Source organism: Mus musculus, chromosome 8 (genome assembly GCF_000001635.26).
Source record: "Mus musculus strain C57BL/6J chromosome 8, GRCm38.p6 C57BL/6J".
Classification (NCBI taxonomy): Eukaryota; Metazoa; Chordata; class Mammalia; order Rodentia; family Muridae; genus Mus; species Mus musculus.
In genome coordinates, this window is record NC_000074.6 from 45002172 (window position 1) to 45028294 (window position 26123).

A 26123-nucleotide genomic window follows, 5' to 3' on the forward strand; every position below is an offset into this window, starting at 1 on the left:
CTTATAAACATTGTTAGCACTGTCACATTACCTAGACCCCTCACATAACTTAGACCCCTCACCTCTGATCTGTCTTACCGTCGAGGGCAAGAGCTTTGTGTCTCTCTCAGAGGATACATTTGGGGAGGCCATTTTGACAAGCACATTGAGTAATAATGCAGGCAGAACAACTGGGGAACTCTGAGCTGGTTAAATATTACGGCAGCGTCACCGGGGCCTAGCAACTTAATTTTCAACTTTAAACCATCAGAAAAGCCATCAAATGCAAAAAGCGTGTGCTGGTAAACAAATTAATTTTCGGAAGTCAGGTTGAACACAAAGATGTGATTTTGGGGGGGTATTAGGCAAAGCTATAAAGTGACAATGACAAGGGTTCTTCATCTCCGGCTGAACTCTGTGAACTGAATTCTAAGGACGGAGTCTGAGGATTGGAGGACAGAGAGTGGTGGCCCCCACGCCAGAACAGCGGAAAACGTTGCATTTGTAGGGCAAATGTTTACAAGCCTGGATTTTGATAACGGATGTATTCGTCATTGAATTGTATCTTTAGCTTTTTAACCACAAACATATTCTGAACATTGTTGAGCCACATGTTGGCATGTAATTTGGAACAAGAGGCTATTGAAAGCAGCAAAAATGACCAGTGCCTTTTTAAGTTATTTAAATTCATTCTGAAATCTCCACTTTCTCAGTTAGCCTGGCCACATTCCAGCTGCTCAGCGGCTGGGCGCAATTAGATGCTACTGTGTTGGGCAGTGGGAATTGAGAGAATTTCAGGCTAAGAGAAACTGCTTTGGATAGTGCTTTATAAGGTCAAAAGCTACAGTGGCTCTTCTTATTATTGTAAAAAGTAAAAAATGTAGCCAAAGACATGGAAAAGGAAATAAAGTAGGATTAGGTGACTGCCCTGCCCCCACCCCCTAACCCTCTGCTGCCTGCCTCCCCTTCCTGGTTTTAGTCTTAAAGGAGAATGATAGGAAGATGGTTGAAAGTCAGTTTCCTGCCATGTAGGGTTAAGCCGGTGGCTGGCACACACTCAGGACCTTGCCCGATAGCTTTACTGTTTGTAAATTTCACCTGCTACAGATCTCAAGTGCTCCGCCCTTCATGGTAACTGGACCTCAGTCTTGTTCAGAAATCGTGGGTTTTCACCCTCTGGCTGGCTGTCCCCTTGTGTTTGTGATGCTGTTTAAACTAACTTCTCTCCCTCCTCCCCCTCCCCCTTTTTCTGTTGTTTCTTCCAGAGCCTCACTTGTTCCCTCTGGTTTTCTTTTTTTCCCCTGTGAGGGTCTGAATGGACAGGACAGAGTTGTTGAATAAGCGTGTAGCTGCTCCATCTCCACCTAGCCGGCCTTTGATAGGTGCCTGTGTGTGCTGCCTACCCTCTCGAAGACCTTGTCTTAGAGGAGGTCCTGAGTTAAAGAATTTTAAGGTTAGGTTAACATGGGAGAGTTACAGCGAATCTAAACGTCTGCCTTAACTTTCTAAACGTGGGCATTGATGTGAAAAGAGTACAAGTCACTTGTCAGTTCTGCTCATTTGGTAAGGTTTGGTGTTCTCCTTTAGTCTCATTCACACTTCTGAGGTAAATTTGAGGATACTAATTAGTGTGAAGGTGGGAAATTTACCAGCCCTTTCAGCCTGCCCCATGTATAGAGAATGTAATGTTTTTCTAGATCAAGGAAGGAACATTTCTAGTCTTTGTCCCCTCTTTTCCTTTCTATTTTTAACTTCACGATGCTTGCAGAAAATGACAGTAGATGCAGGAAGGGGCCGCCTGTGGTGTGCATGCTCTCTGCTTTTATCTTCTCTTTCAGTTTCTGACTTACTTTTTTGACCCACCAGAATGAATAGTGACTAATCACGGCCATTTCCCCTGTTAAGATTTGCTGAATTCACAGTCAAGGCTTTACAAAGAATTGAAATACCATAAACACACTAAGTTATGTGTTTAATGCGATGGGAAGTTAAAAAAAAATTCTCATCTGGGTCCCTAGAGAACTCAATTCTAACTGACCTTGTTAATGAGTGCCTGGTGACCTCGGAGAAAAATTAACTTCCTTTTAGCTCAGACACCTGACCTTGGTCATTGTGCCCTTTCTGATAAAGGGTGTGTCTTCCTGGGATTCAGGGGGAAACACTGCATGCATATACATCTTTTTAAAGGAATGTATAATATTTCTTAGGACACATAATGCCTCACTCAGATATTAACACCTACAAGGTTAGTCACCCAGTGAATATTCAGTTGTGAAGCAGGTGTTTGTCCAGTGGGGAGGGAGGGGGTTGGGCGGGCATCAGCAGGAAGCCGACCTGCAAGCAGAATGATGAATTATAAACACAGAACAAGTGCCGTGCAGCAGGCCAGGGATGCTGCAGGTTGGGCTGGCACCCCAGGGTGTTAACCTCTCTGTGTGCCTCCTAAAGTGTACCCCAGGAAGGTGGGGCACACCCTAGAGAAGTGGCTAGCTTCCCTGCTGCAGTAAGGACTTGTACTTTAGAGTTCATTTTGCACGAAGTTTCTGTAGTAAGCATCAAACATACTGTACTCCTTTGAGAAAGGCACCTCTCTTCACACTGCGCGTCAGACTCACAGGCATAGCCTGTGCTGCCTGGCGGAGGCTTCTGGGAGATAGCCATAGAAACCGTGGATAGGATTCTTCTGGTAGGAGTGTTCTGAGTCTAGGAAAGTTCCAAATTACCATGCACATCGTCTACAAAAAAAATAAAAATAATACAAAGCAAGCGGAGTTCCTTACAGGACCTTATTTTGGGGTTGTATTCTACATTTGGATCACTGCTTTGGCATGAACATCCCATGACCCACATATGCGGTGGCCCTCACTGGGCCATTAGCCCTAGGGAACTTTACAGTTGACTCGGTTTAAAGTGAGGGGATGGCAGTTAATTGAAGTAGGCCTTGCAATTCATTGCATTTAAATAGAATCTCAGTTCCTCTGTGTTACAGTGGTGAAGGGAGGCAGGTGGAGGGTAAGGGGATGGGGTGGTGGGGGTCCGGGGAGGTGTTTAACAGGAAGCCTGGAGGTTTGTTCCGGTGAGTCTAAACTGAAACCTGGTCAAGTAACTAGGTTCCATGTTGAATTGGTAATACAGATGGTTAAATCCTTTGTTAGCACTTTGATGTAAGTGAAGTGTTCATGGCAAATTTTCCTGGGTGCCCTCGGTGAATGCCTGAGTGCCAGGCAGAAGTTCTTCTTGTGAGCATATCATGCTATTTTCCGTGCCATCTTACCAGTGGTCGTGACTATCTTATGAGAGCTTTAGGACAGTCAGGTAGAACAGATAAAAGCGATTTCCTGTTTTTCAATTGCTTTAAAACCACAGTTGTTTGTGAGCGGGTGGCGGTGGCCTATGAACCTTTTCTGGAACAGAGGACTAAAAGGCCTGTACCATTGAAGTGCTGTCCTGTTGTTACAAGACCGGAAGCGTCTTCTTGAGCTCCAGTTGTCTATAGGTAGAGTTTGGGAAGAGGTCCAGTGTCCAGCAGTAACACAATCTTGTGGTTTGTTGAAAGGCCAGTTGGAAGGTTGTGCTTAGAAGTTATTTGAGCAGTTATTTAAAAACACAAAGCATTGAGTTAATAAACATATACATCTGGTATTTGCAGATTTAGAGAAACATTTTATAATAGCCGTTAACTGTAAAGGTAGTTAGGGATATGGGAGGAAGTTAACTATGAGGAAAGCCGGTTTTCTTTTAAAGGGAGTTTTCACTAGTTCTTTGAGAATTATCTCCAGTGTGTTTTGATCGTACTCATTTCCCTCCCCAACACCCTTCCAATTTCACATCCTCATTTTAAAGAGTGTCCTGCCAAGTCCCATGTATACTGCCCATAGGCTTAAGGAGTATGGGACCAGCCGTTGGAGGAGATCTGTCTACTCATACAGGGTCACACTCTTAACGAAAGCTCCTTGGCCTCCTGGAAGCCGTTAAGTCAGTAGCTCCATGGGAAGCGGTAGGACCTCAGGAGTTTCAGCCCAGAGCATCTCCTGGCTCTGTCGTGTTCAGACAGCCACAGCTGCAAACTCCTGACTTATTGAACTATTTTCCTGGCAATGCTGGGAAGCAGGATCAACCCAGCACCAACCTGGCTAAGTGAACTTCCCCTGAAATCAAGTCAATGCACCCGCTGCTGCTGATGCCAATTGCACCAATGCCTTAGTGCAGTGCTTCTCAATCCGAGGGTTGGGGCCCCTCTGGGCAGTCGCACGTCTCTTAAGACCACCAGAAAGCACAGAAATTTACATTACGGTCCTTAACAGCAGCAAAATTACAGTTATGAAATAGCAACAAAAATAATTTTATGATGGGGGTCACCACAGCATGAGGAAATGTATTAAAGGGTCGCAGCATTAGGAAGGGTGAGAGCCGCTGCTTTCATGGCTAGTGGAATTCACTTTAGCGAAGCATCCAGATACATTTTAACAATTTTGGCAGTCTTCTAGCTCATGGCATATATTGATGATTCAAGAGATATTAAGATTAAAGTCCTAGAGACAGGTTGACATTTTATTCTAGTTTGATAATATAATCAAAGAAATGGGGAATACAGGGTGGGCATCATTTTCTTATTCTCTTATTATAAATTGGCTGACTGTTGTTGAAGTAATAACAACAGTCAGCCAATTTATAATAAGGAATAAAAATATTTTATTATCTTTTTAATAGCAATTCTTTATTTGAAGATAGATGACTAGAAGATAGTAAGTTATAGGTTTCTAATGGTTCCTTTTCAGTATGGTTCTAGAACTGAATTCACCATTTATTTATCTTAACTCTGGAGCAGGTATTAGAGATACAGGAAGAGAATAAGTCCTGGATAACTTCATTTTACCTTTAAAATTCTATTCTGACCGAATGTCTGATGACCAGGAGATGTAGTAGATTTGAGTTCTTCCCTTTCCATAAAAGTTCTGCCCTTTGCCCGGTGTTCCCAAGAATCGTTAGAGCAAGACAGTGCACAGTGTGCCTGCGGCTTCTGAGTAAACTAGTCCGGTGTGGGGGTGGATGGTATTTCGCTCTGATCAATAAGTGTCCACCCTTTTCCAGGTCTCATCACAACCACGTCGAGGAAGCTGGACCGAGAACAGCAGGACGAGCACATTCTAGAAGTAAGCCTTCCTTTCTTTCTTTTTTTTTTTTTTTCCTGGTTTTTCGAGACAGGGTTTCTCAGTGTAGCCCTGGCTGTCCTGGAACTCACTCTGTAGACCAAGCTGGCCTCAAACTCAGAAATCCACCTGCCTCAGCCTCCCGAGTGCTGGGATTAAAGGTGTGCGCCACCACACCCGGCCCCTTTATTTCTAACAAAACACCCTGAGAGCACCCTCACTCCTGCCGTCTGTCATTCATGGCTGCCAATGTCTTATTATGAATATCCCCTCTCCCCCACCTCAGTCCATCCTCAGAGGAAAGGAACTCAGCCCCAAGTACCCCTTAGTACCCTTTTGAACTTTGTTCTTCTTTACCTGCGCCCCTTACACAAATTTACAAATACTTTTGTAACCAAAGTCATTTGAATTTTATTTGCAGGAGCGATGTTTTTCTCTGTACCTTCTGTAGACTTCTCCCGGTTATGCCTGTAAGACATATCTATAGATCAAGGCTAACTGTTGATAAACTGTGTGTTGTTGATTTCCAGGTGGTTTTTAACACTTAAATCATTGTGTTAGTCATATAGTAGTACACTAGAATTTGTTTGTAACCTAAAGAAATTTTCTAAAAATATCAAACGTCAAAGGAGGTGGGGGTGGAACATTTCCTCTTCTAAAATATTTGGGTAATTTCAGATGTTTTTTGCACTGACTCGTTTTAGCCCGTTTTGGTTGGGAGACAATAGTTCGCAGAATGACAGTGTGGGAGTGGTTTGAAGGTGACAGGTAACATGTACCATGGAGGTGGACAGGGGCAGCCACCTTCAGAGACAGGGCACAGCAGAGCAAGCCGTGCCTCTGTGAACTTTTCTCATCAGATGCTAATTTCACTATCAGAGCCAGGCGTAGGGTCAGCTGCTTTTGTTATTTGTGAGCCGACTGTGTGACATGTCCAAACTCTCAACAGCGTGGTTTGTAGAGAAAATTCTAAACGATGACTTGCGATTTCTTTTAAAAAAGAACTTATTCCTACTGTCTACTCAATTTCATCTTTGGTCAAAATAGCCTATGTTATTAGTAAAATATTTCTTTTTAAGCCTGCATGTGCATGTGGGTGCATGCACGCACGCGTGGGTTACCAGCTGCCTTCAGAGCCTCCGAGTCTTCCTAACAGTGATTCTTACTGGAGTCGAGCTTTCATTTACAGGTTGTGTGGCTCCCTTGAATTCATTTTCTTTATTACAGAGCAGGGCTTTGAATTTTCATTCAGTTACTACAGAAATTGACTCAGGGAAGGGATGGATGCTGGAGAAAGAAAGCATGGGGAAGTACCAAAAACCTCAGGCAACTGTGGGGGTTCATCCCCTCTCCCTCTGGTTGTAACTTCAGGTTTCACAAAAGTTCTCTACTTATTGTAGAGTGTTATCTCTTTCACAAGGAGCGTCAAAAGCCACATGGGAGCAGCTATAAGGCACAAAAGGGCTTTGCAGACAGTGCTAAGGCATTGACCCAAAAGATGTGGAAGGCGTTTGTGTATGGGCTGTATGTGTCTGTCATTCTTTGGTGTCTGTATTTGAAGACCAGCTGGTGTCAGTTTACCTGCCCTGGAGACAGGAGTATATTACTTCAGACTTTGGAAAAGCTTATTTGTTGACACCGAACTTAGTGAAACCTGCGATACACAGTGTTTGGTTACATGTCTTCTCCAGTTTGCCCCTCCCCTCCAGTTTGTCCCACCTGACATGTGACAGGCAGGAAGTGTTCAGAGGAGCTAACACTAAAACAATCATTTTGTTTCATCCTGAAAAGCTTAGGAAGATAAACCTTGTGCTTCAATGTATAGAAACAACTGTTAGTTTCCTAAATCCTCTGACAAGGCCCGTGATGATACATCCACACTTTTCTTACTAGGATTGACAACTACCAAGTTTCCAAAAGAACGTCCGTTCATGAAAAATTTTATTCTCTCAACATTTTTAGTATTTTCAGTTAATTTAGAAGGAGGCAGAGCTTGACTGAAAGGAGTCCTGATTAGGGCCATTATTTTTCACACACACAGATGTAAATGTAAACTTTCAGGGTGATATAGACTCAGATGTAGCCCATTGCTTAGTGTCAGATACTGGAGCACATGAGTAACCTAGAAGCAAATTACTTAACATTGCCTTTTCTTTTTTTCTGAAAATCCTGTGATACAATGGGCGTAAGTGTCCATCTTCTTAAGTATTTAAAATGGTATAAGAAAACTCTCAAACTCATCGTTAGCATTCAAACCTATGATATTTAAATTTGTAATAAGTACACTTTAAAATGATACTTTAGGATTATTTCACACACACAAATCCACTAAAATGACAGTTTTAATGTGGTATGTGGAGACTTTGTGTTTGAATACTCAAAGGGAATTTTTTAAGAGGACTTAAAAATATTCAACATCCCTTTAATTAACCTAGAAAACACTCGTTTTTTGGTACTCTGACATGTTGTTATCTCTTACCTTTAAAACGCAGGTTACTGTGACAGACAACGGTGTTCCCCCCAGATCCACCATTGCCAGAGTCATCGTGAAAATCCTCGATGAGAACGACAACAGGCCTCAATTCCTTCAGAAGTTTTACAAAATCAGGCTCCCAGAGCGGGAAAAGGCGGACGGGGACCGGAGCGCTTCGAAGCGCGAGCCCCTCTACCGCGTCATAGCCGCGGATAAGGACGAGGGGCCCAATGCGGAGCTCTCCTACAGCATCGAGGAAGGCAACGAGCACGGCAGGTTCTCCATCGAACCCAAAACGGGAGTGGTCTCGTCCAAAAAGTTTTCTGCGGCCGGAGAATATGACATTCTTTCCGTGAGTCCGATTCCTCTCTTCTCCATTGAGAAAGCAGTTTCAGTGTCGCAACCTGAACTTGGCGTTTGGGGAGCGCGGGTTTATTTTCTTACTGGCTCTCACCCCAACATATATGGCCATGAAACTCCTCATCAGCCAGCAGTCAGCATACACTGTATTCAGACACAAGTTTGGAGTATCTGACACTTAGTAGGTGATCAAACTATAGTTGCTCTGAAGCTTGCCGATGTCACATGTGATTTGCTGTTTTTCGTCTCCCCGTTCATATCTTATAGATTAAGGCAGTTGACAACGGGCGCCCCCAGAAGTCGTCCACCACCAGGCTCCATATCGAGTGGATCTCCAAACCCAAGCCGTCCTCGGAGCCGATTTCGTTTGAGGAATCGGTTTTCTCATTTACCGTAATGGAAAGTGATCCGGTGGCTCACATGATCGGCGTGATCTCAGTTGAGCCCCCTGGCATGCCTCTGTGGTTTGACATCATCGGTACGTGGCGGGCGCTCTTAGCTCTCGTCATCCTCCTCTGGGCTACTGACAGGCTGATGTGGTTTTCTCATGTTAGAATGTGAATTTGGGAAAAGGTCTAGAGGTGAAGAATTTCCTTAGACTGCCGTGGTTTGAGACCAGCAGAAGATCTCACAACATATAGTCAAATAAGTACTCCTGGGTGTGGAGAAATGGATCCACGGAGAGCCAGGGGCTCTTCCAGAGGACCCTGCTTAGATTCCAAAACCCTCGTGACAGTTTACAATCTATAGCACCAGTTCCAGGGAATCTGATGCCCCCTTCTGGCCTCCATCGTCACTGCATGCCTGTGGGATTGATTATGCAGATTAAACACAATGGAAAAACATCCATACACATAATAATTTTAAAAGAATAAACATAAAATAGCCATCCAGTCAGTGAGCACTTTTACAAAATTTGCTTTTGGACATACACAGGTAGTTTTAGTTTTAAGAATTTAAATGTTTTGGACCAGTTTTTCCTCCTTCACCTCCTCCCCCCCCTCCTTCCCCTCCTCCCTCTCTCTCTCTCTCTCTCTCTCTCTCTCTCTCTCTCTCTCACACACACACACGCACACACATACACACAAACACACATAGAGGCGTGCTATTATTTGTGATTATATGGAATTTATACTGTTGACCATAGCTTCTTAGTGTTATTTACCTCATTTTTTCAGGAAGCTCCATCCTCCTCTAAAACTTACATGCTTAAGTCAGCATTTTTGTGATTTAATGAACTCACACATCCTCGGCTTACTTTTAAAAGACTATAACACAGCTCTAAAAGCTCACAGGGTCCCCTGCGCCATCCACCCACTTTAGACAAGCAAGCTCTCGGCTGCTGCACCACACACTGGACTTTGGGGATTTTTCTTGTTTTGTTTTTTAAATCTTGAGACAGGATCATATTAAGTTGCTCAGGGTGGCTTCAAACTTGCTATATTTCTGCCTCAGCCTCCTGAGTTAGCTGGGATCCTAAGCATGGGCTACAGAGACTAGCCTTAGCTTTTTTTTTTTTTCTCTTCCTCCACAACATTTTAATCACAAGGAATACTTAATGAATCAGAAGTGTGTTTGTAACCACCATCTGGAGTTAGAACTCAGCCACTTCCTTCTACTCTTAGCTGTGTTGCCTCCCAGTGTGTGAAAAGGTTCTCGCTGAAGCCTCCCTCACTGTCGGTCTTGAAGAGGAAAAGACTAGGGCCATAGCTGACCATAACCACGACGTTTATCGTTCCTCTCCTCACACTTCTGGATTAAGCATCTTACGTTGTGCCTGCAGTATCTGACTTTGTCCCCTCCTCCCCCCACTGTTGGGAACCGGTCTGACTGACTTCTTCTGTGCTTGCTTTCCACGCTTGCTTGCTTCCTTTGGCTGTGCCAGGAGACGCGCTTGCTAGAGAAGTGTTTTACATCTTTCAGCTGACTTGTGACCCGAACTGTACAGCAGAAGGTATCTGCTGAGATCACATAATTTCCCACGTGATTATGAGATCAAAAAAAAATATATATCAAAGCATGGATTTTTGTTTCCAGAGACTTTTTCCCACCATGGTTCTTTTCATAGTGAATGCATGGCTACCCATCCCAGTCACAAACATGGTCATTTTTATTTTAACTTGTCCCTGCATCAGTAGTTTCTGGTTTGATTGATTGGTTGATTGATGATGATGATGTGTGTGTGTGTGTGTGTGTGTGTGTGTGTTTTGTTTTGATTTAGCTGTAGGATTTCAGTGTGTCATTAAGCCTTATCTCCATTCCACTTCTTTTCATAATGTGTCTCAATTCCCATAAGCTTGAAAAGAGTCTTGTTTAGAATGTAATTGGGGGGTATATCGGGATAGTATTGGTAGGACAGGAGATTGGTTCTGAAAATAGTTTTAAGGAGTTCGTAATAGATTTGATTCAAGTTAACCACGAGTGTTTCTTTCAGAATTAGCGTGTGTTTTTAGTAGTCATTCCTAGTGTAGTGTACTCAAAATAGTATAATTGTTTTCCAGTCGTGAAAACTATATGGTCAGTGAGGTTTTCATAACGATGTACAAACTTTAATAATGGCCGAAAAGTCAGAAGTGACTGACTGGTTGTGTCAGCAGGGCTCTTTGCTCGTGGTCTTAGTTCTGGACCTCCCTCGCATTAAGGTCCAGTTTTTCTCTAAAACGCTCTAAAGAGCTGGCTGGCCATTCTGAAATCACAGGTCCTTGGAGTCACTCTGATTATTGTATTAAAAGTCTGTTTTCCTGGCCATTAAGGTTCAGAAAGCCATAAAACACCTGGCATATCTTTATTGCATGATTTGCTCTAGCACTGCTGTTTGTCCTAATTTCAGGTGGCAACTATGACAGCCACTTTGATGTGGACAAGGGCACCGGAACTATCATCGTTGCTAAGCCCCTTGATGCAGAACAGAAATCCAGCTATAACCTCACCGTGGAGGCAACAGATGGGACCACCACGATCCTCACCCAGGTAAGGGGACACCAGTGACACATGTCTGTCAGAGAGACCGAGAAAATGCCCTCACAGCAGGATGTGCGCACAGCGTGGGCAGTTGTGTGCTGATGTGCACACCATGAGTCCTTATTTAGGGGCAGAAAATTTATTAATGCAAATCCTGATAGAGTCTTGCCTTTTGCTTAGCAGTCTCATAAAAACTTCGATAGGAAACTTAAAGCCAGACTACACCCTTACCATTTTCCTGTCGAAGTCTTCTTAGCTTTACATTCACATTTAAGCTGTGTGCACAGAGTTTTACCACGGTATGCGTTGTGTAGATGGTTCTCTTGAAGCTCTAACATCCCAAGTTGCTGCCATCACACCCCCCCCCTTCTCCCTCCTACTTTATCATATAAACTCAAGCTCGTGGAAGCTGCAGCAACAATCCCCATCCGTGTTTATTTGTTGCTATCTGAGAATCAATAGCTGGCTAGGTTTCTGGTTTTCAAGCTTCAGTGTTAAAACCTTGTAAGTTAATGGACTTCTCTGTTTCAAATGAATTCTCTTTGATTCTTAGAACTGGCTGTCCAGAATGATGTTTCTGGGTGACGAGTAATTGTGGGTTTTAGAAGGAAGCCTCCATTCATTCATCCATTCATTCGCTCATTCACAAGTGCTTGTTGAATAATTGTATTACATCACATGTTTCCTTGGAAGCAATAATTGGTAACGGACCCAAGTCCCATTCTCTTGGTCCTGAGATGACAGATACCAAAGACTTGTGTGTCACTTAAATATCCCTAAGAAAGCCAACGCTTAGAGCCCGAGATGCTTCTGAAAGCTATTTCTCCATCTTTAGATTATGTTCTCTGCGATCTTAAATGAGACGGGTCATCTCCTCTAACAGCTAATTTCGTTAATGTTTAAAAATTACAGTCTGGGATGTATGTTCAGTTAATAAGTGACTAGGTAACTTAAGGGGAGCTGTAAAAATGTCTTACTCCTTTCTCCAGACACTTGTGATTTGCATGTGTGTAAGACTGGTTTTGTGGGCGGTGGTGTCTGCTTTGGGGTCATTTTTGAGTTGCCGTGTGGAGGATGCTCTGCCATTTTGCCCTTTCTGATTTGGTCATTGCTCTTCTCGTTGAAGTGACAAGGAGCAGAAATTGATTTTTTCTTTTGGGAAATAAGCCCCTGATGTTAAACTATAGAGAATGAAAGTGAGAATTAAAAAAAAAATTACAATAAACCTTAATGGTTATTGTTCGGTAGATTTACACGGTCCCTGTGCACAGAGCACAGTCTACTTCACAGGACTGACTGGAAGGTGGTTGGCGGGACTTGGGGGAGTGTGGAGATGGCCATCCAGCCTTCCTCATTGCCACAACCATGTCTCCATATGGTGACATTATCTCATTAAGACATAATTAGTAATGTAACCCTTCCTTTTCCGAAAACCGCGCCTTTAGTTAGCTCCTAATATGAATTTTTGATCTACATTACTAAAACTCCCCTGAAATGCAGGAGATTCATTAGTGTTCCGTCTTTTAAATTCCAGGGTGGTGTGTATAGTCCTGTGACTTACTCTGGAGCATGCTCAGACAGTCCTGACAGTATCCCAAGGGATCACTGGCATGAAGAGGTTGTGGGAACATAACAGAACTGTGACAGAGCCCAGGCTGACCTGGGGTGGTGGGGACAAAGGGAACAGGCAGTAATTAGGTTTAGGTTTCTGTCTGGGACTGTGCACAACAGGGAGATAGAGATCTGGAGCGGAGTAGGGTGTATCCTGTGAGGAGACTCTCGGCTACCTGACCTGTGCTGATAAGGCTTGCAGCACTGGCAGTTGCAGGTGTGTGGGTGAAAATCAAGAACTCGCAGAGCGGCTCTGTGCTAATCAGGTTGGTAGCACAGGTGCTGGGCGTAAGAGGGTTCGGCAGATTTCCTGTCAGACCCAGGAGAGCAGGAGGGGGGCATGGGGGGCATGGCGGATGCCACTGTTTTGGGCACAGGGCTTCATCCGTCTGAGTTCTGGGCACACAGCTTCATCCTTCAGCTCAGGACGCTTCCCAGCCTGAAGTGGAGGTTGGATCTTTCTACTTTCTCTCCTTTGCCTCTCCAGATAACCTACAAATCCAGCTGCTTTTTTTCCTTTTTAATTTATTTTGTAAGACAGGGTGAAGGTGGTGTTGGGGCAGCTTGGCTCTTCTCACATTCTCTTCCCCTTTCTCCGGAACATCCTGATCTCTACTTTCTGAGCTTGTTTGAGGTTTGTCTCCACCTCTTCCTCCTGTGCAGGGGCAAGGATCAGGCTCCCTCTGCTTCCGTTGCCACATCGGGGAAAGTAGGGGTGCTGCTGTTTGTCTTCCCAGTTCTTAGAAGGGTCAAGGGGGGTGGCTCAGGGGGCTTGTTCTTCATGCTGCACTGTCTGTCCCTAGGACACGCTCACACGACACAGACATCTTACAGCATCACCGTGCAGGCTCCTGACCCCACACCTCCGCAATTGCACGTACTTCCCTGAAACCCTCCTGGTCCACTTGACGGAGACGAGGCGGTGGAATGTGTTTCCTCTGATGAAGTGGACAGGATAGCTAATTCTCCATCCTTCTCTCGGGACTTGAGGCTGCACGTATTCAGTCCCACATCCATCCCCATTCTTTGTTCTTTCGAGTCCAAGTCTTTCCAGTCTCTAAAAGATAGGTCCGCATCCTCAACTTTGACTTTCCTGGCTGACCATCCTCTTCCCAGGACTCCTTGCGTTGGAAGGTCCCAGCCAGCCTCTGGACTTGAAAAGGACTCATCTTATGGTGTGCTAGCAGGTTTTCGGCTCTGTAGAAATAGGAGATTGCCCAGGGAGATTGAAAGAGTACTGGGGACAGTTTCTGTTACACTTGCTTTTTACCCTCAGGCCTTGCGGGAGAGCCCTGAACCAATGCTCAGCCAGCATGCGGCTCACGGGTTACCTTACCTTGTCACAATGGATCGCTAGTTCTTTTCAGCCTTTGTTGAGTAATGGTTAACCGTATCTGCTGGAGCAGCGTCAAACTCCTGCCCAGTTCCTGCACTATGGTCAACTTAAGCTTTAAATTTGTAAACAGACCTTGATCAGATTTATAAAAGAACTTCTTTTTACAGCAGTGCCTCCTGGGTCCTCTTTAATCTTAAAGAGTGACTCAGCGGTAGTTTCAAATGGAAACATACTGTTCACATATGATCTTTTTGTGTGTGTGTGGTTTGGTGAGCGAACTTAGTATTCACATAGAATGGGTGTGAGAATGCATCCTTTGATGCTGTGGTGTTCTTTGGGGACCCTGGTACAGGCTCATGAAAATACTGTCTTTGTGTGTGTGGAGTGGTGAGGTCTATAGTTACCTGGCACTGCTAAAACTTTGGCCCCTTGTTCCTCTTAAACTAGCAAATCCTCGTGTTCTGTAGAAGCCAATCGAGCTCAGCTTTCTTGTTCATAAACTATAAACCATATTTTATGATTGGTGCTGACTTTCACTATGCCTTATCCACCTATGTCACTTCATTCCAAAAATTAATCATCTGTCAAGGTAAATATGTTTTATTTCCAAATATGACTAAGTTTTTTGACATCTGTCTCTTTGCTCTAAAGCTGTCGTTATATGTCACCATATTTACAGGAGTTTTTCCTTTTCAACCTTCTTAATTACTGTTAGGAAAAAAACATTCACTACTTATATAGTGTTTGAAGTCACAGAAATATAACTTAAAACCACAGGGCCTTACCTTAACAGCCGTGGGATTTCTAAGACAAGCTCATGCATGCTTCTTAGAAAGTGCCCAGTTGCTGAATTGCATCTTTAGCCATTTCTAGTTGTTCCTTTGTATTAATAACTTATTAGGAACTTGGAGTCTCAGAGTTTAGAATGAGGAATTAGATAGTGTTACTAACCCTCTCACTGGTGTAAATCTAGTGTAGAAAATGGGTACACTGTAATCCCGGCAGAGTCAAGTCCAATACCTTTCCATGAGTCATTTCCAAAGGTCTCATATAGACCTATGAGAAATTCGCCTGTATTTCTCAAGCAATTTTCAACTACAATCTGAATTCTGTCTCTATAGTTATTGTTAAATATTAAGTGAATAGCATACCAAAGACAAGCTATAGATACTCTCTTTGAATCTAGATTTTTATTGCTTTTTTTTTTCTCGTGTCCATATGTAGTTTGGTTCAATGGCATCTTTTCAATATGTATGTATTTTTAAGTATTAAAACATAATTGTGAATGTGTCTTTATGTGAGTGTCCTTGCCACTCGTTCCAGGTCCTCATCAAAGTAATAGATACCAATGACCACCGCCCCCAGTTTTCTACATCGAAATACGAAGTTGCTGTTCCTGAGGACACAGAGCCAGAAGTGGAGATTCTGCAGATCAGTGCAGTAGATAGGGATGAGAAAAACAAGTTGATCTACACTCTGCAGAGCAGCATCGATCCAGCCAGCCTCAAGAAATTCCGCCTCGATCCCGCAACAGGCGCTCTTTACACTGCTGAAAAGCTTGACCATGAAGCCATTCACCAGCACGTTCTCACGGTCATGGTACGGAAGGCACCCTTTACCCTGCCGTCTCTCTTTCTGACTGGCAGGTTTCCTGGGATGGAAAAGCATAGTGATTTTATTTATGTATTTATGTATGTATGTATGTGTGTATTATTTTATGTTTTTGTTTGTTTGTTTTTAATCCACAAGAAAGAAGAACCCCAGTAGATAACATGTTGACTTTTCTCTCCCAGGTCCGGGATCAGGATGTCCCTGTGAAACGAAACTTTGCCAGGATTGTTGTCAATGTCAGTGACAAGAATGACCACGCACCGTGGTTCACCAGTCCGTCCTACGACGGGCGGGTTTATGAATCGGCAGCCGTGGGCTCAGTTGTGCTGCAAGTGACAGCTCTGGACAAAGACAAAGGGAGGAACGCTGAAGTGCTCTACTCGATCGAGTCAGGTAGGTCGGAAGCCGTGCAGTCTCGTGACTGTGCTTGAACGGCGTATCTCGCATTTTCTAAAACTGCTTCTAGGTGCTGAAGCATACTTCCACATAGCGCTGCAGAAATGGATTAAATCTTTTTTAACTACTGTTTAATGTATAAGGCAAAAGGGATTTAGGGGGGGAAAAAAACCTCTGCCAAGGAACAAAGATAAAGTCCTAATAAGCTTGAGTGTCAAGAATTCTGGAGATTACCAGTATTAACATAAATTAAGACTGATAAATCCTACGGGAGTGGGGGAACTTTATTTTTCTAATTCAGTATTTTTTTTTTTTTTTTGGAGTCATTTTAGGCTCTTAAACTAGTCAGGCAAATTCTGGCTTAGTAATTCAACATTTTAATGAGAGTATTTTCTCTGGCTCAGAAATGCCAGGAGAGTATGATATCTCCCTGTGTTGGGTCAATTCTCAGAGAAAAAGGGGATACCCTGTGTCCTGTGCCTTGTGAACTAGCCCCACAGTCCTTTTGACAGTAGAGTATCATGCATAGAATCCAGCTGTTGAAACAGGCCACAGAGTGGTGGCTTCTGGGAAGGGGCCTGTCACATTGTCTAGAGGTAGCACAGTTATAGCCCAAGCCAGGAAGGTCAGCTGAGCCTGGGCCAAGGAGTTCCAGAATAAAATCAGGAAAGAGTTGGCCCTGCTAAATACCTCTAAGTGTAGAGTCTGGAGAAGGCTTCAGTTTCCCACCGTCCTCACAGTCATCGGTAGTAGAAGACATAGAGCCAGTTTCACGCGTCATTTTGTGAAATGGTTTTAGCGTATCCTAATCTACTGATTTTCTTTAAGCCTAGAACTCTACTTAACTTGTTGTCTGTGGTCTCTGCTAGGCATTGCATGCAGAGATTGCAGGTTATAGATCTCAGACTCTAAATCTGAGTATATAGGGAGCAAGTTTGACAAAAATACTTGCCCATTTGCTTTCTGTGCCAATTAAACTTATTTCTTTACGTGTTGGGAAACTCGTTTGTTTCCCTTAAAAGAACCAGGTTGACTTTGTTATTTACAGATAAGATTTTCTATACCACCTGGGATGAGAGCGTTAAAATGCACTGTTACCAGGTTAGTGCCTTGGATAAAGGAGATAAAGAATTTTTTCCACTGCTTGAGAAATTCAGCAGTTAGAAAAACAGTGCATTCCATTCGTGCATGCCCGAGCATTTCAATGAAGAGACTTTGTCATAGACAAACTGACTGGGTTTATGTAGGCGAAAATGTTCAACTTTCCGTTGGCTTTCACATAATTTTCAACAACTGGGTGGTTAAAATATGATTGTTGGTGTCTGAGTGAAGGCATGTGCATTCTTTGAGTGTTTGTAATGACTGATGGGATTAGTAATTTGGTATTCTGAGAATGGAACTCTGTGTCTCCCCAAAGAATAGAGTAAGCGCCATTGGACTGTTCCCGTGTGGAATAAGGCTGTAAGACACAGCTTTCATAATGTAATGTGCTAAAAAAAAAAACTTCTATAGGAAGCCACTACTGTGAGAGTTCAGAAGTGTGTGTGTGTGTGTGTGTGTGTGTGTACATATACCCATTGGAACATGGTGAACTGTAAAATGTTCATATTGCCTTTCATTGAACATTTATTCATAATTAGCTGTTTCTAATTTGTATCTGATTGCATTTAATAAAGTTCAAGAGACTTGGTTATTAAATTTACCTGCATGTTTAATTAGGAGAAATTTATTGAGCAATAGTTTTTCTCTGATTTGAAGTCTTCAGAGAAAGTAATTTAATGAAAGGGTTTTTCCAGTAGTAACTGAATTACGCACAAGAGACTAAGTGCTGTACTCTGGGTGGTGTCGGCTTGTCAGAGAAGCAGATTAGAGCATTACTTTCCTACTGTTGTCAGCCCTGGAGATGTATAACACTCGGTGAATCTACGGATTAGAGTTGGCTTTGTCCCTCAGGTTTACAGTATAATTGCCACTGACACGTGGGAGAGGTTTCCACACTGTCAGCAAGTCCTTACTGAACACGCACGGGCCATGTGTCAGACATAGGAAGAGATGGGGTCCCACTACATGTCTCTTTTCTGTGCTATCTAGTAAATAGTCACGACTTAAGGGCAACATTGACTTGTTAGTCCAGATAACTCCCCCGTTGAAATGCAAGACTATAATTTAAAGTTATACCACTTCAGCAAGCATAAATGTCAACCCCACCCTGGTACAAAGTTCGCCCACTACCTTATTCCCATTCTCAGGGGGCAAACCTGTTATTTCAGGGCTGAGAAAAACGTACCTGTTGCCAGTCGCTCACTTTCCGCAGTCGGCAGTCTGGGCTGCCTTCTGTACGGCTGAAGCTTTGTGCCCGATACGTACCTGTGTGAGGTCCAAATACCAAATCACTCTGGGCTCCTGTTTTTACCATTTTTATGTCAGCAACGGGCTCAGGGTCCTGTTAATTCAATGCTAGGATACCGCAGATGATGATATTGTTGAACTTCACATTGTGTATGCATAGTAAGAATGTTATCCATACTATAGAGAGGATTCAGGAGCTGGGTATGATGGCATACGCCTTTAAGCATAGCCCTTGGGAGGCTGAGGCCGGAGGATGGTGAGTAGGAGTCCCGCCTGCGATACATAGTGTTTTCGTGTTGAGTCTCAGCTATACAGAAACAAGAGAGAAAGCAAAAATAAATAAATAGGAGGAAAGAGAACACGTGTATAATAAAAAATAAACGTAGCCACACCGGATAGGGAAGGAAGGAGGAGTCTTCAGGCAGGGGCATTCTGGTGAACGAAAAATGAAAGAGTAAATGGGTGACTAGAGAGATTCTGAGAATAGCCAGGGAAGGCTGCGTTAGGGGAGAACAGGGTGGAATATGGGGTCCCTGGCATGAGAGGAGAGGAGAGCAGAGAGGATGTTGATCTGACCGGGGCTGAGAACACTAGTGCATCTCTTGAACACTGTCTTGCAACACTAAACATGTTGATTCACTTCTACATTTGAGGCCTAGGATGTATGAACTTTTACGAGCAAATAAGATTTCCCTGTGGAAAAATAAGATAAACACGTGTAGAAGAATGGATATGAATGTTGCCAAATGGGCTGCTTTCCAAAACAGGCCTCAGAAAGCTAGGGGGCTTGGGAGAGATAGAGTCACTTGCCAGAAAGGTGAGCAGGTGTCACCTCCTACCCAGCCAGTCAAGTTTGGAAGGTGAGAGTAATGGGCAGGTGGACAAAGAGAAGCATCTGAGGTTTGGTGATTGCCTGAGGCACAAGGATAACCTAGAATCGAGATTCTCCCAAATGCAGACAGGCCGGAAATTAGCGTCTGCGCAGCCTGGCAGAGGCCTGGGCCAAGGCTCAGCCCAGACCTTCAGGGTCTGGAGAAGCCCGGGGCCTCCTCCCTGTTTCAAACCCAGGCACTGCCTTGGGGCTTGGACACAGAGCCAGGCCAACCTAATGAAAACCAGACTATGTCTGGCCTCAGGAAAAAAAAATGTCATGGATTTTTGGAAAATGTATTTAATGAAGGAAATGAATTTGGTAGAGGAAATGCTTACTCTTAATGGGGAGAGAGAGGGGCTTGCTAATCCTTGGCTTGACAGATGACACTAAGTAGTTTGCTGGTAGTAAAACCCAGCAAGAGGAGTGTGAGAAAAGTTTAGTGGCAGGTGACCCGAGCTGGGCCACCAAGTGTTCATCAGGGAAGAACGGATCCCGTTCTGGGAGTGATGTATAGATGTTTGTTTATAAGACAGAAAAGGGATAGCGAGGATCAGCGAAGGGGTAGACCCCAGAGACCCCCCACGGTGCCCATGCTCCATCCAGAACATGGAGAGTACGTACTGGTCTCTTAGGAACTCCCAACCCTGTGGGGTTTTGAGGCATTGGGGGAAATATTGAATCTGCGTGGGCGAGCCTGGGAAGGTCCGAGGAGATGCCAGCAAAGCCCATCTGTCGTAGCGGTTTGCTTCTCGGCTGCATCAGTGCGGTTGATGTTTGGAAGCAAAAACAGCTCCTTGTTGCCGAGGGAGGCCGTTGTGCGTGGCGTACGCTGTTTTTGTCTCTTGGCTGCTATCATCTACGTGGAAGCAACGCTTCCTCCTTTCCAAGTGCTGTTGACAGCCGAGCTCTGCCAGATGTCCCCCTGGAAGCAAAATCTCTCCTCCTTGAGAGTCACCAACTACATGATCAAGTCAGCTTGGCAAAGGTTAAGAAGGGAAGATTGTGGACATCTTGAAAACTCCTGAAGGGCGGTGGGCTACAGAAAACGGTTTCTCGGTCCCCTAACTTCTTACAAGAAGAAGCCCTCTGAAACCCCAGCGTAAAATTTCTTAGTGAATTAAGCATTTCCCTTGTAAAGTGGTGAGTGCTGATAAAATTGATGCATCCAGCAGAGAGTTTCAGCATTCTGTTGGAAAATCCTTCACTGAATTGCTATTTTGAGAGGAGAGCCATGTGTCTCTACAACACATTTTTCACTTGAGCAGAGAGAGGATTTTGGCGTTAGTCACAAAACAATATATTTTTTTCTGTTCTTTGCTTTTCATATTTGACAGCCAAAATTCTGAACGGTTTAAATGGGTTAAAAAAAAATGAAATAAATTGAATGTCTCATTCAACTGTTGATATCCCCTTCGTTTCTATTTAAATTCAGGGTGTAAGTTTTAAATATCTGTTTCTCTGCTATTTCTGTTGTCCTTGGCTCTTTTCTAATAGGTTTCTTTCTCTGACTCTTTTTTTTCTTGCCCTTCCAGGAAACATTGGAAATTCTTTTACAATTGACCCCATCTTGGGCTCTATAAAAACTGCCAGAGAATTGGACCGAAGTCACCAAGTAGATTATGATTTAATGGTAAAAGCTACAGACAAAGGCGATCCACCTATGAGCGAGATGACCTCCGTGCGTATCGCTGTCACTGTTGCTGACAATGCCTCTCCCAAGTTCACATCCAAAGAGTACTCTGCGGAGATTAGTGAAGCCATCAGGATTGGAAGTTTTGTTGGGATGGTCTCTGCACACAGCCAGTCATCAGTGATGTATGAAATAAGAGACGGAAACATGGGCGACGCATTTAACATTAACCCGCATTCCGGAAGCATCATCACTCAGAGAGCCTTGGATTTTGAAACACTGCCCATGTATTCATTGACAGTGCAAGGGACCAACATGGCCGGTTTGTCCACCAACACAACGGTGGTGGTGCACGTGCGGGATGAGAACGACAACCCGCCCGTTTTCACGCAGGCAGAATATTCAGGATTCATCAGCGAGTCAGCCTCCGTCAACAGTGTGGTGCTGACAGACAGGAACGTTCCGCTGGTGATTCGAGCGACGGATGCTGACAGGGAATCCAATGCTCTGCTCGTCTATCAAATCGTTGAGCCGTCCGTGCACAACTATTTTGCTATTGACCCCACCACCGGCGCCATCCGTACAGTGCTGAGTCTGGACTATGAAGAAACACATGCTTTTCACTTCACCGTCCAAGTGCACGACATGGGGACTCCTCGTCTGTTCGCCGAGTACGCAGCGAATGTGACTGTGCACGTGATCGACATCAACGACTGCCCCCCTGTCTTCTCTAAGTCACTGTACGAAGTGTCTCTTCTCCTGCCGACATACAGAGGCGTGAACGTCATCACGGTGAACGCCACAGACGCTGACTCCAAGGCATTCTCCCAGGTCATGTACTCCATCACTGAAGGCAACATTGGGGAGAAGTTCTCAATGGACCACAAGACTGGCACCATCGCAATACAGAACACGACTCAGCTACGAAGCCGCTATGAGCTGACCGTCCGCGCCTCCGACGGCAGGTTCACAAGCATGGCCTCCGTGAAAATCAACGTAAAGGAGAGCAGAGAGAGTCCCCTCAAGTTTACCCAAGACGCCTACTCCGCAGTTGTGAAAGAGAACTCCACGGAAGCCAGAACGTTAGCTGTCATCACTGCGATAGGGAACCCACTCAATGAGCCTTTGTTTTACCGCATCCTCAACCCAGACCGCAGATTTAAAATCAGCCACACGTCGGGCGTGTTGTCCACCACCGGGATACCGTTTGACCGTGAGCAACAGGAGACGTTTGACGTGGTGGTAGAGGTGACTAAGGAACACGAGCCGTCAGCGGTGGCCCACGTCGTGGTGAAAGTCACCGTCGAAGACCAGAATGATAATGCTCCAGTGTTTGTTAACCTTCCCTACTACGCTGTGGTGAAGGTGGATGCTGAGGTGGGCCACGTCATTCGCTATGTTACTGCCATTGACAGAGACAGTGGCAGAAATGGTGACATACACTACTACCTTAAGGAGCATCATGACCACTTCCAGATTGGACCTTCTGGCGACATTTCTCTGAAGAAGCAGTTTGAGCATGACACTTTAAATAAAGAATACCTTGTCACAGTGGTCGCCAAGGACGGAGGGAGTCCAGCTTTCTCTGCAGAAGTTCTGGTTCCCATCACTGTCATGAACAAAGCCATGCCCGTGTTTGAAAAGGCTTTCTATAGCGCTGAGATCCCAGAGAACATCCAGATGCACAGCCCAGTGGTCCATATCCAAGCCAACAGCCCAGAAGGGCTGAAAGTGTTCTACAGTATCACGGACGGAGACCCTTTTAGTCAGTTTACTATTAACTTCAACACTGGGGTGGTAAACGTCATAGCACCACTGGATTTTGAGTCCCACCCAGCCTATAAGCTAAGCGTGCGGGCAACTGACTCCCTGACGGGCGCTCACGCTGAAGTGTTTGTTGACATCATAGTGGAAGACATCAATGATAACCCTCCTGTGTTTGTGCAGCCATCTTACTCCACAACCCTGTCTGAAGCATCTGTAATTGGAACACCTGTCCTTCAAGTTCGAGCCACAGATTCCGACTCGGAACCAAACAGAGGAATTTCCTACCAGCTGATTGGAAATCACAGCAAAAGTCACGATCATTTTCACATAGATAGTAACACGGGGCTCATTTCACTAGTGAGAGCTTTGGATTACGAACAGTCCCAGCAGCACAGGATCTTCGTAAGGGCTGTTGATGGAGGGATGCCCGCCCTGAGCAGTGACGTGGTCGTCACTGTGGCTGTCACCGACCTCAATGATAACCCACCTCTGTTTGAACAACAGGTTTATGAAGCCAGAATCAGCGAGCACGCCGCACACGGGCATTTCGTGATGTGTGTGAGAGCCTGCGATGCAGACAGCTCAGACCTAGACAAGTTAGAGTACTCTATTCTGTCTGGCAATGATCATAAAAGCTTCATCATCGACAGGGAAACGGGAATTATCACGCTCTCCAACCTCCGCCGCCACACCCTGAAGCCGTTCTACAGCCTCAACGTTTCGGTGTCTGATGGGGTTTTCCGGAGCTCGGCTCGGGTTAACGTAACTGTGATGGGAGGGAATTTGCACAGTCCTGTTTTTCACCAGAACGAATACGAAGTGGAGCTAGCTGAAAACGCTCCCTTGCACACCCTGGTGGTCCAAGTGAAGGCATCTGACAGAGATTCTGGCATTTACAGCCACGTAACTTACCACATTGTAAATGACTTTGCCAAAGACAGGTTTTATGTGAATGACAGAGGGCAGATTTTCACTTTGGAGAAACTTGACCGAGAGACACCGGCGGAGAAAGTGATCTCGATCCGCTTGATGGCTAAGGATGCTGGGGGGAAGGTTGCTTTCTGCACCGTCAATGTCATCCTCACAGACGACAATGACAACGCACCTCAGTTTCGCTCAACCAAGTACGAGGTGAACATCGGGTCCAGCGCTGCCAAAGGGACGTCGGTCGTCAAGGTCTTTGCGAGTGACGCTGATGAGGGATCGAATGCTGACGTCACCTACGCCATTGAGGCGGATTCTGAAAGTGTCAAGGAGAACTTGGAAATCAACAAGCTGACTGGCCTGATTACTACAAAGGAAAGTTTAATAGGTTTAGAGAATGAGTTCTTCACTTTCTTCGTTAGAGCCGTGGATAGCGGGTCTCCGCCCAGAGAGTCTGTCGTTCCTGTCTATATTAAAATACTTCCACCAGAAGTGCAGCTTCCTAGGTTCTCAGAGCCCTTTTATACCTATACCATCTCAGAAGACACGCCCATTGGAACAGAAATTGACCTCATCCGGGTAGAACATGGCGGGGCTGTTCTTTACATCCTTGTCAAAGGCAATACTCCTGAGAGTAATCGAGATGAGTTCTTTGTGATCGACAGGCAGAATGGGAGACTGAAACTGGAGAAGAGCCTTGACCATGAGACCACTAAGTGGTATCAGTTTTCCATCCTGGCCAGATGCACTCTTGATGACTACGAGGTGGTGGCTTCTATAGATGTCAGTATCCAGGTGAAAGATGCTAATGATAACAGCCCAGTTTTGGAGTCCAGTCCCTATGAGGCATTTATTGTTGAAAACCTGCCAGGGGGAAGCAGGGTCATCCAGATCAGAGCATCTGACCTAGACTCAGGAGCCAACGGCCAAGTCATGTACAGCCTAGACCAATCCCAAGACGCAGACATCATCGAATCTTTTGCCATTAACATGGAAACAGGCTGGATTACAACTCTCAAGGAGCTTGACCACGAAGAGAGGGCCAGTTACCAGATTAAAGTGGTCGCGTCGGATCACGGTGAGAAGGTGCAGCTGTCTTCCACCGCCATTGTGGGTGTTACCGTCACTGACGTCAACGACAGCCCGCCGAGATTCACGGCTGAGATTTACAAAGGGACGGTGAGTGAGGATGACCCTCCAGGTGGCGTGATCGCCATCTTAAGCACGACCGATGCTGACACTGAAGAGATCAACAGACAGGTGTCATACTTCATCACAGGTAAAATGCTCGGGGTTCAGTATAAGATGAATCCATATTACATGTAACATGCTAAGTGTGGACTTATGCATCTGGGAGGTTGATGTGATTTTAGTTGTCTAAAATGAGTAGAAATCACGTGTAAGCCGAACTTAAAGGACTTTAAGCAAAGCTGTTTCGGCCTAGAATCCTCTAAGATTTATTCTTATACTTTATACTTAGTCTTGTAAATGTGATCTAAAGATGCATTGCAAGCTACATTATGGCTTTTTAAAGTTGACATTCTTTAATCTCATATTTGAGTAGACATATTACGGCTGCTTTGGTTTATTTTTGTTTTTGTTTTTTTAAAGTTAATATGTAGTAATATGTGTAAGGACACACTTGTAATTCTAGCTCAAAGGAGCTGAGGCAGGAGGATTCTGTAAATTAGAGACCAGCTTAAAATACAAAACCATAGTACGAAAAGCAAAAGAAAAGTATGTATCAATTTTAATCATCCTTTAAATAGTCTTAATCCCTCATAAACGGCAATGCCATACATTCTTTGTATAATGTATTTTTCCCGTGGTTACAAAATTCACTTTGTAGTCCAGCAGCTTTGGCAGTCACCTTCTTTCCTTAACTTCCTAGGAGGGGATGCCTTGGGACAGTTTGCTGTGGAAAATGTGCAGAGTGACTGGAGGGTGTATGTGAAGAAGCCCCTCGACAGGGAACAAAAGGATAGTTACCTTCTGACTGTCACAGCAACAGACGGGACCTTCTCTTCCAAAGCTAGAGTTGAAGTCAAAGTTCTCGATGCCAACGACAACAGTCCAGTCTGTGAGAAGGTAGGCGTGTTCCCCTTAGGATGGTACGTCACAGATGTAAGTCTCCTCATCTTTCCAGGGGGCAGCTTTTGAGGTGTCATAGCTCCCCCATGTTTTGTGTTACCATTGCTTACCAAGTTGAAGTGGAGAAGCGTCACATGGGCAGGATTTGAGAAAGCGTCACCATGACTTGGCAGCATGCTATGTCGGTCAAGAACTTTGGTCTAAAATATTGGAAAATAAGGGGTCTCTTACACACACCCAGTGTCTGACCCTAAAAAACACTCTGGAAGCTTTCTATGAAGATAATCTCTTCATTTGCCGATACAGTTGTTTTAGGGATGGGGAAACATCTGGCCAGCAGCTTCTACTTGTACAGTACACGTGTGTTAATGCACTATTTTAAGGCATTGGTTGTTCATTCCAGAGAAACCATGAGGTGATTGAAATGACTGCTGCTACTGCTGGGCTCAGTTGAGCCTGGGGCCATGGAACTGCAGCAGGCGAGATGGCTGACTGGAACTGGGTGATAAAAAACCACCCAGCGGCCGAGCTGGTTTAGCCCTAGTAGTTTATGACCAGGAGTATAACTGCAGGGCCTCAGCCTGTGACGACTGAAGGCAGGTGTGGGGAGA

The 26123-nt window shown here is 44.7% G+C and overlaps 1 protein-coding gene across 15 annotated transcripts in view; it reads left to right on the forward strand.

The window, feature by feature from the left end:
- The window catches only part of Fat1 (FAT atypical cadherin 1), a 119158-nt gene that overhangs the window by 69072 nt on the left and 23963 nt on the right, over window positions 1-26123 (forward strand). For 11 of the 15 annotated variants that reach the window (XR_001778405.2, XM_006509267.4, XM_006509270.4 and 8 more), the window contains exons 4-12: window positions 5071-5132; window positions 7622-7954; window positions 8230-8440; window positions 9848-9916; window positions 10793-10932; window positions 15194-15469; window positions 15664-15874; window positions 20633-24700; window positions 25313-25509. Coding sequence is in view for 14 of the 15 variants with exons in the window: in XM_006509267.4 (XP_006509330.1) it covers window positions 5071-5132; window positions 7622-7954; window positions 8230-8440; window positions 9848-9916; window positions 10793-10932; window positions 15194-15469; window positions 15664-15874; window positions 20633-24700; window positions 25313-25509 (5567 nt within the window). In the remaining variant the exon portion in view is untranslated. The remainder of the gene's footprint in view (window positions 1-5070; window positions 5133-7621; window positions 7955-8229; window positions 8441-9847; window positions 9917-10792; window positions 10933-15193; window positions 15470-15663; window positions 15875-20632; window positions 24701-25312; window positions 25510-26123) is intronic. The other 4 variants (XM_006509271.4, XM_006509277.4, XM_006509274.4 and 1 more) reach the window with 1 other exon arrangement.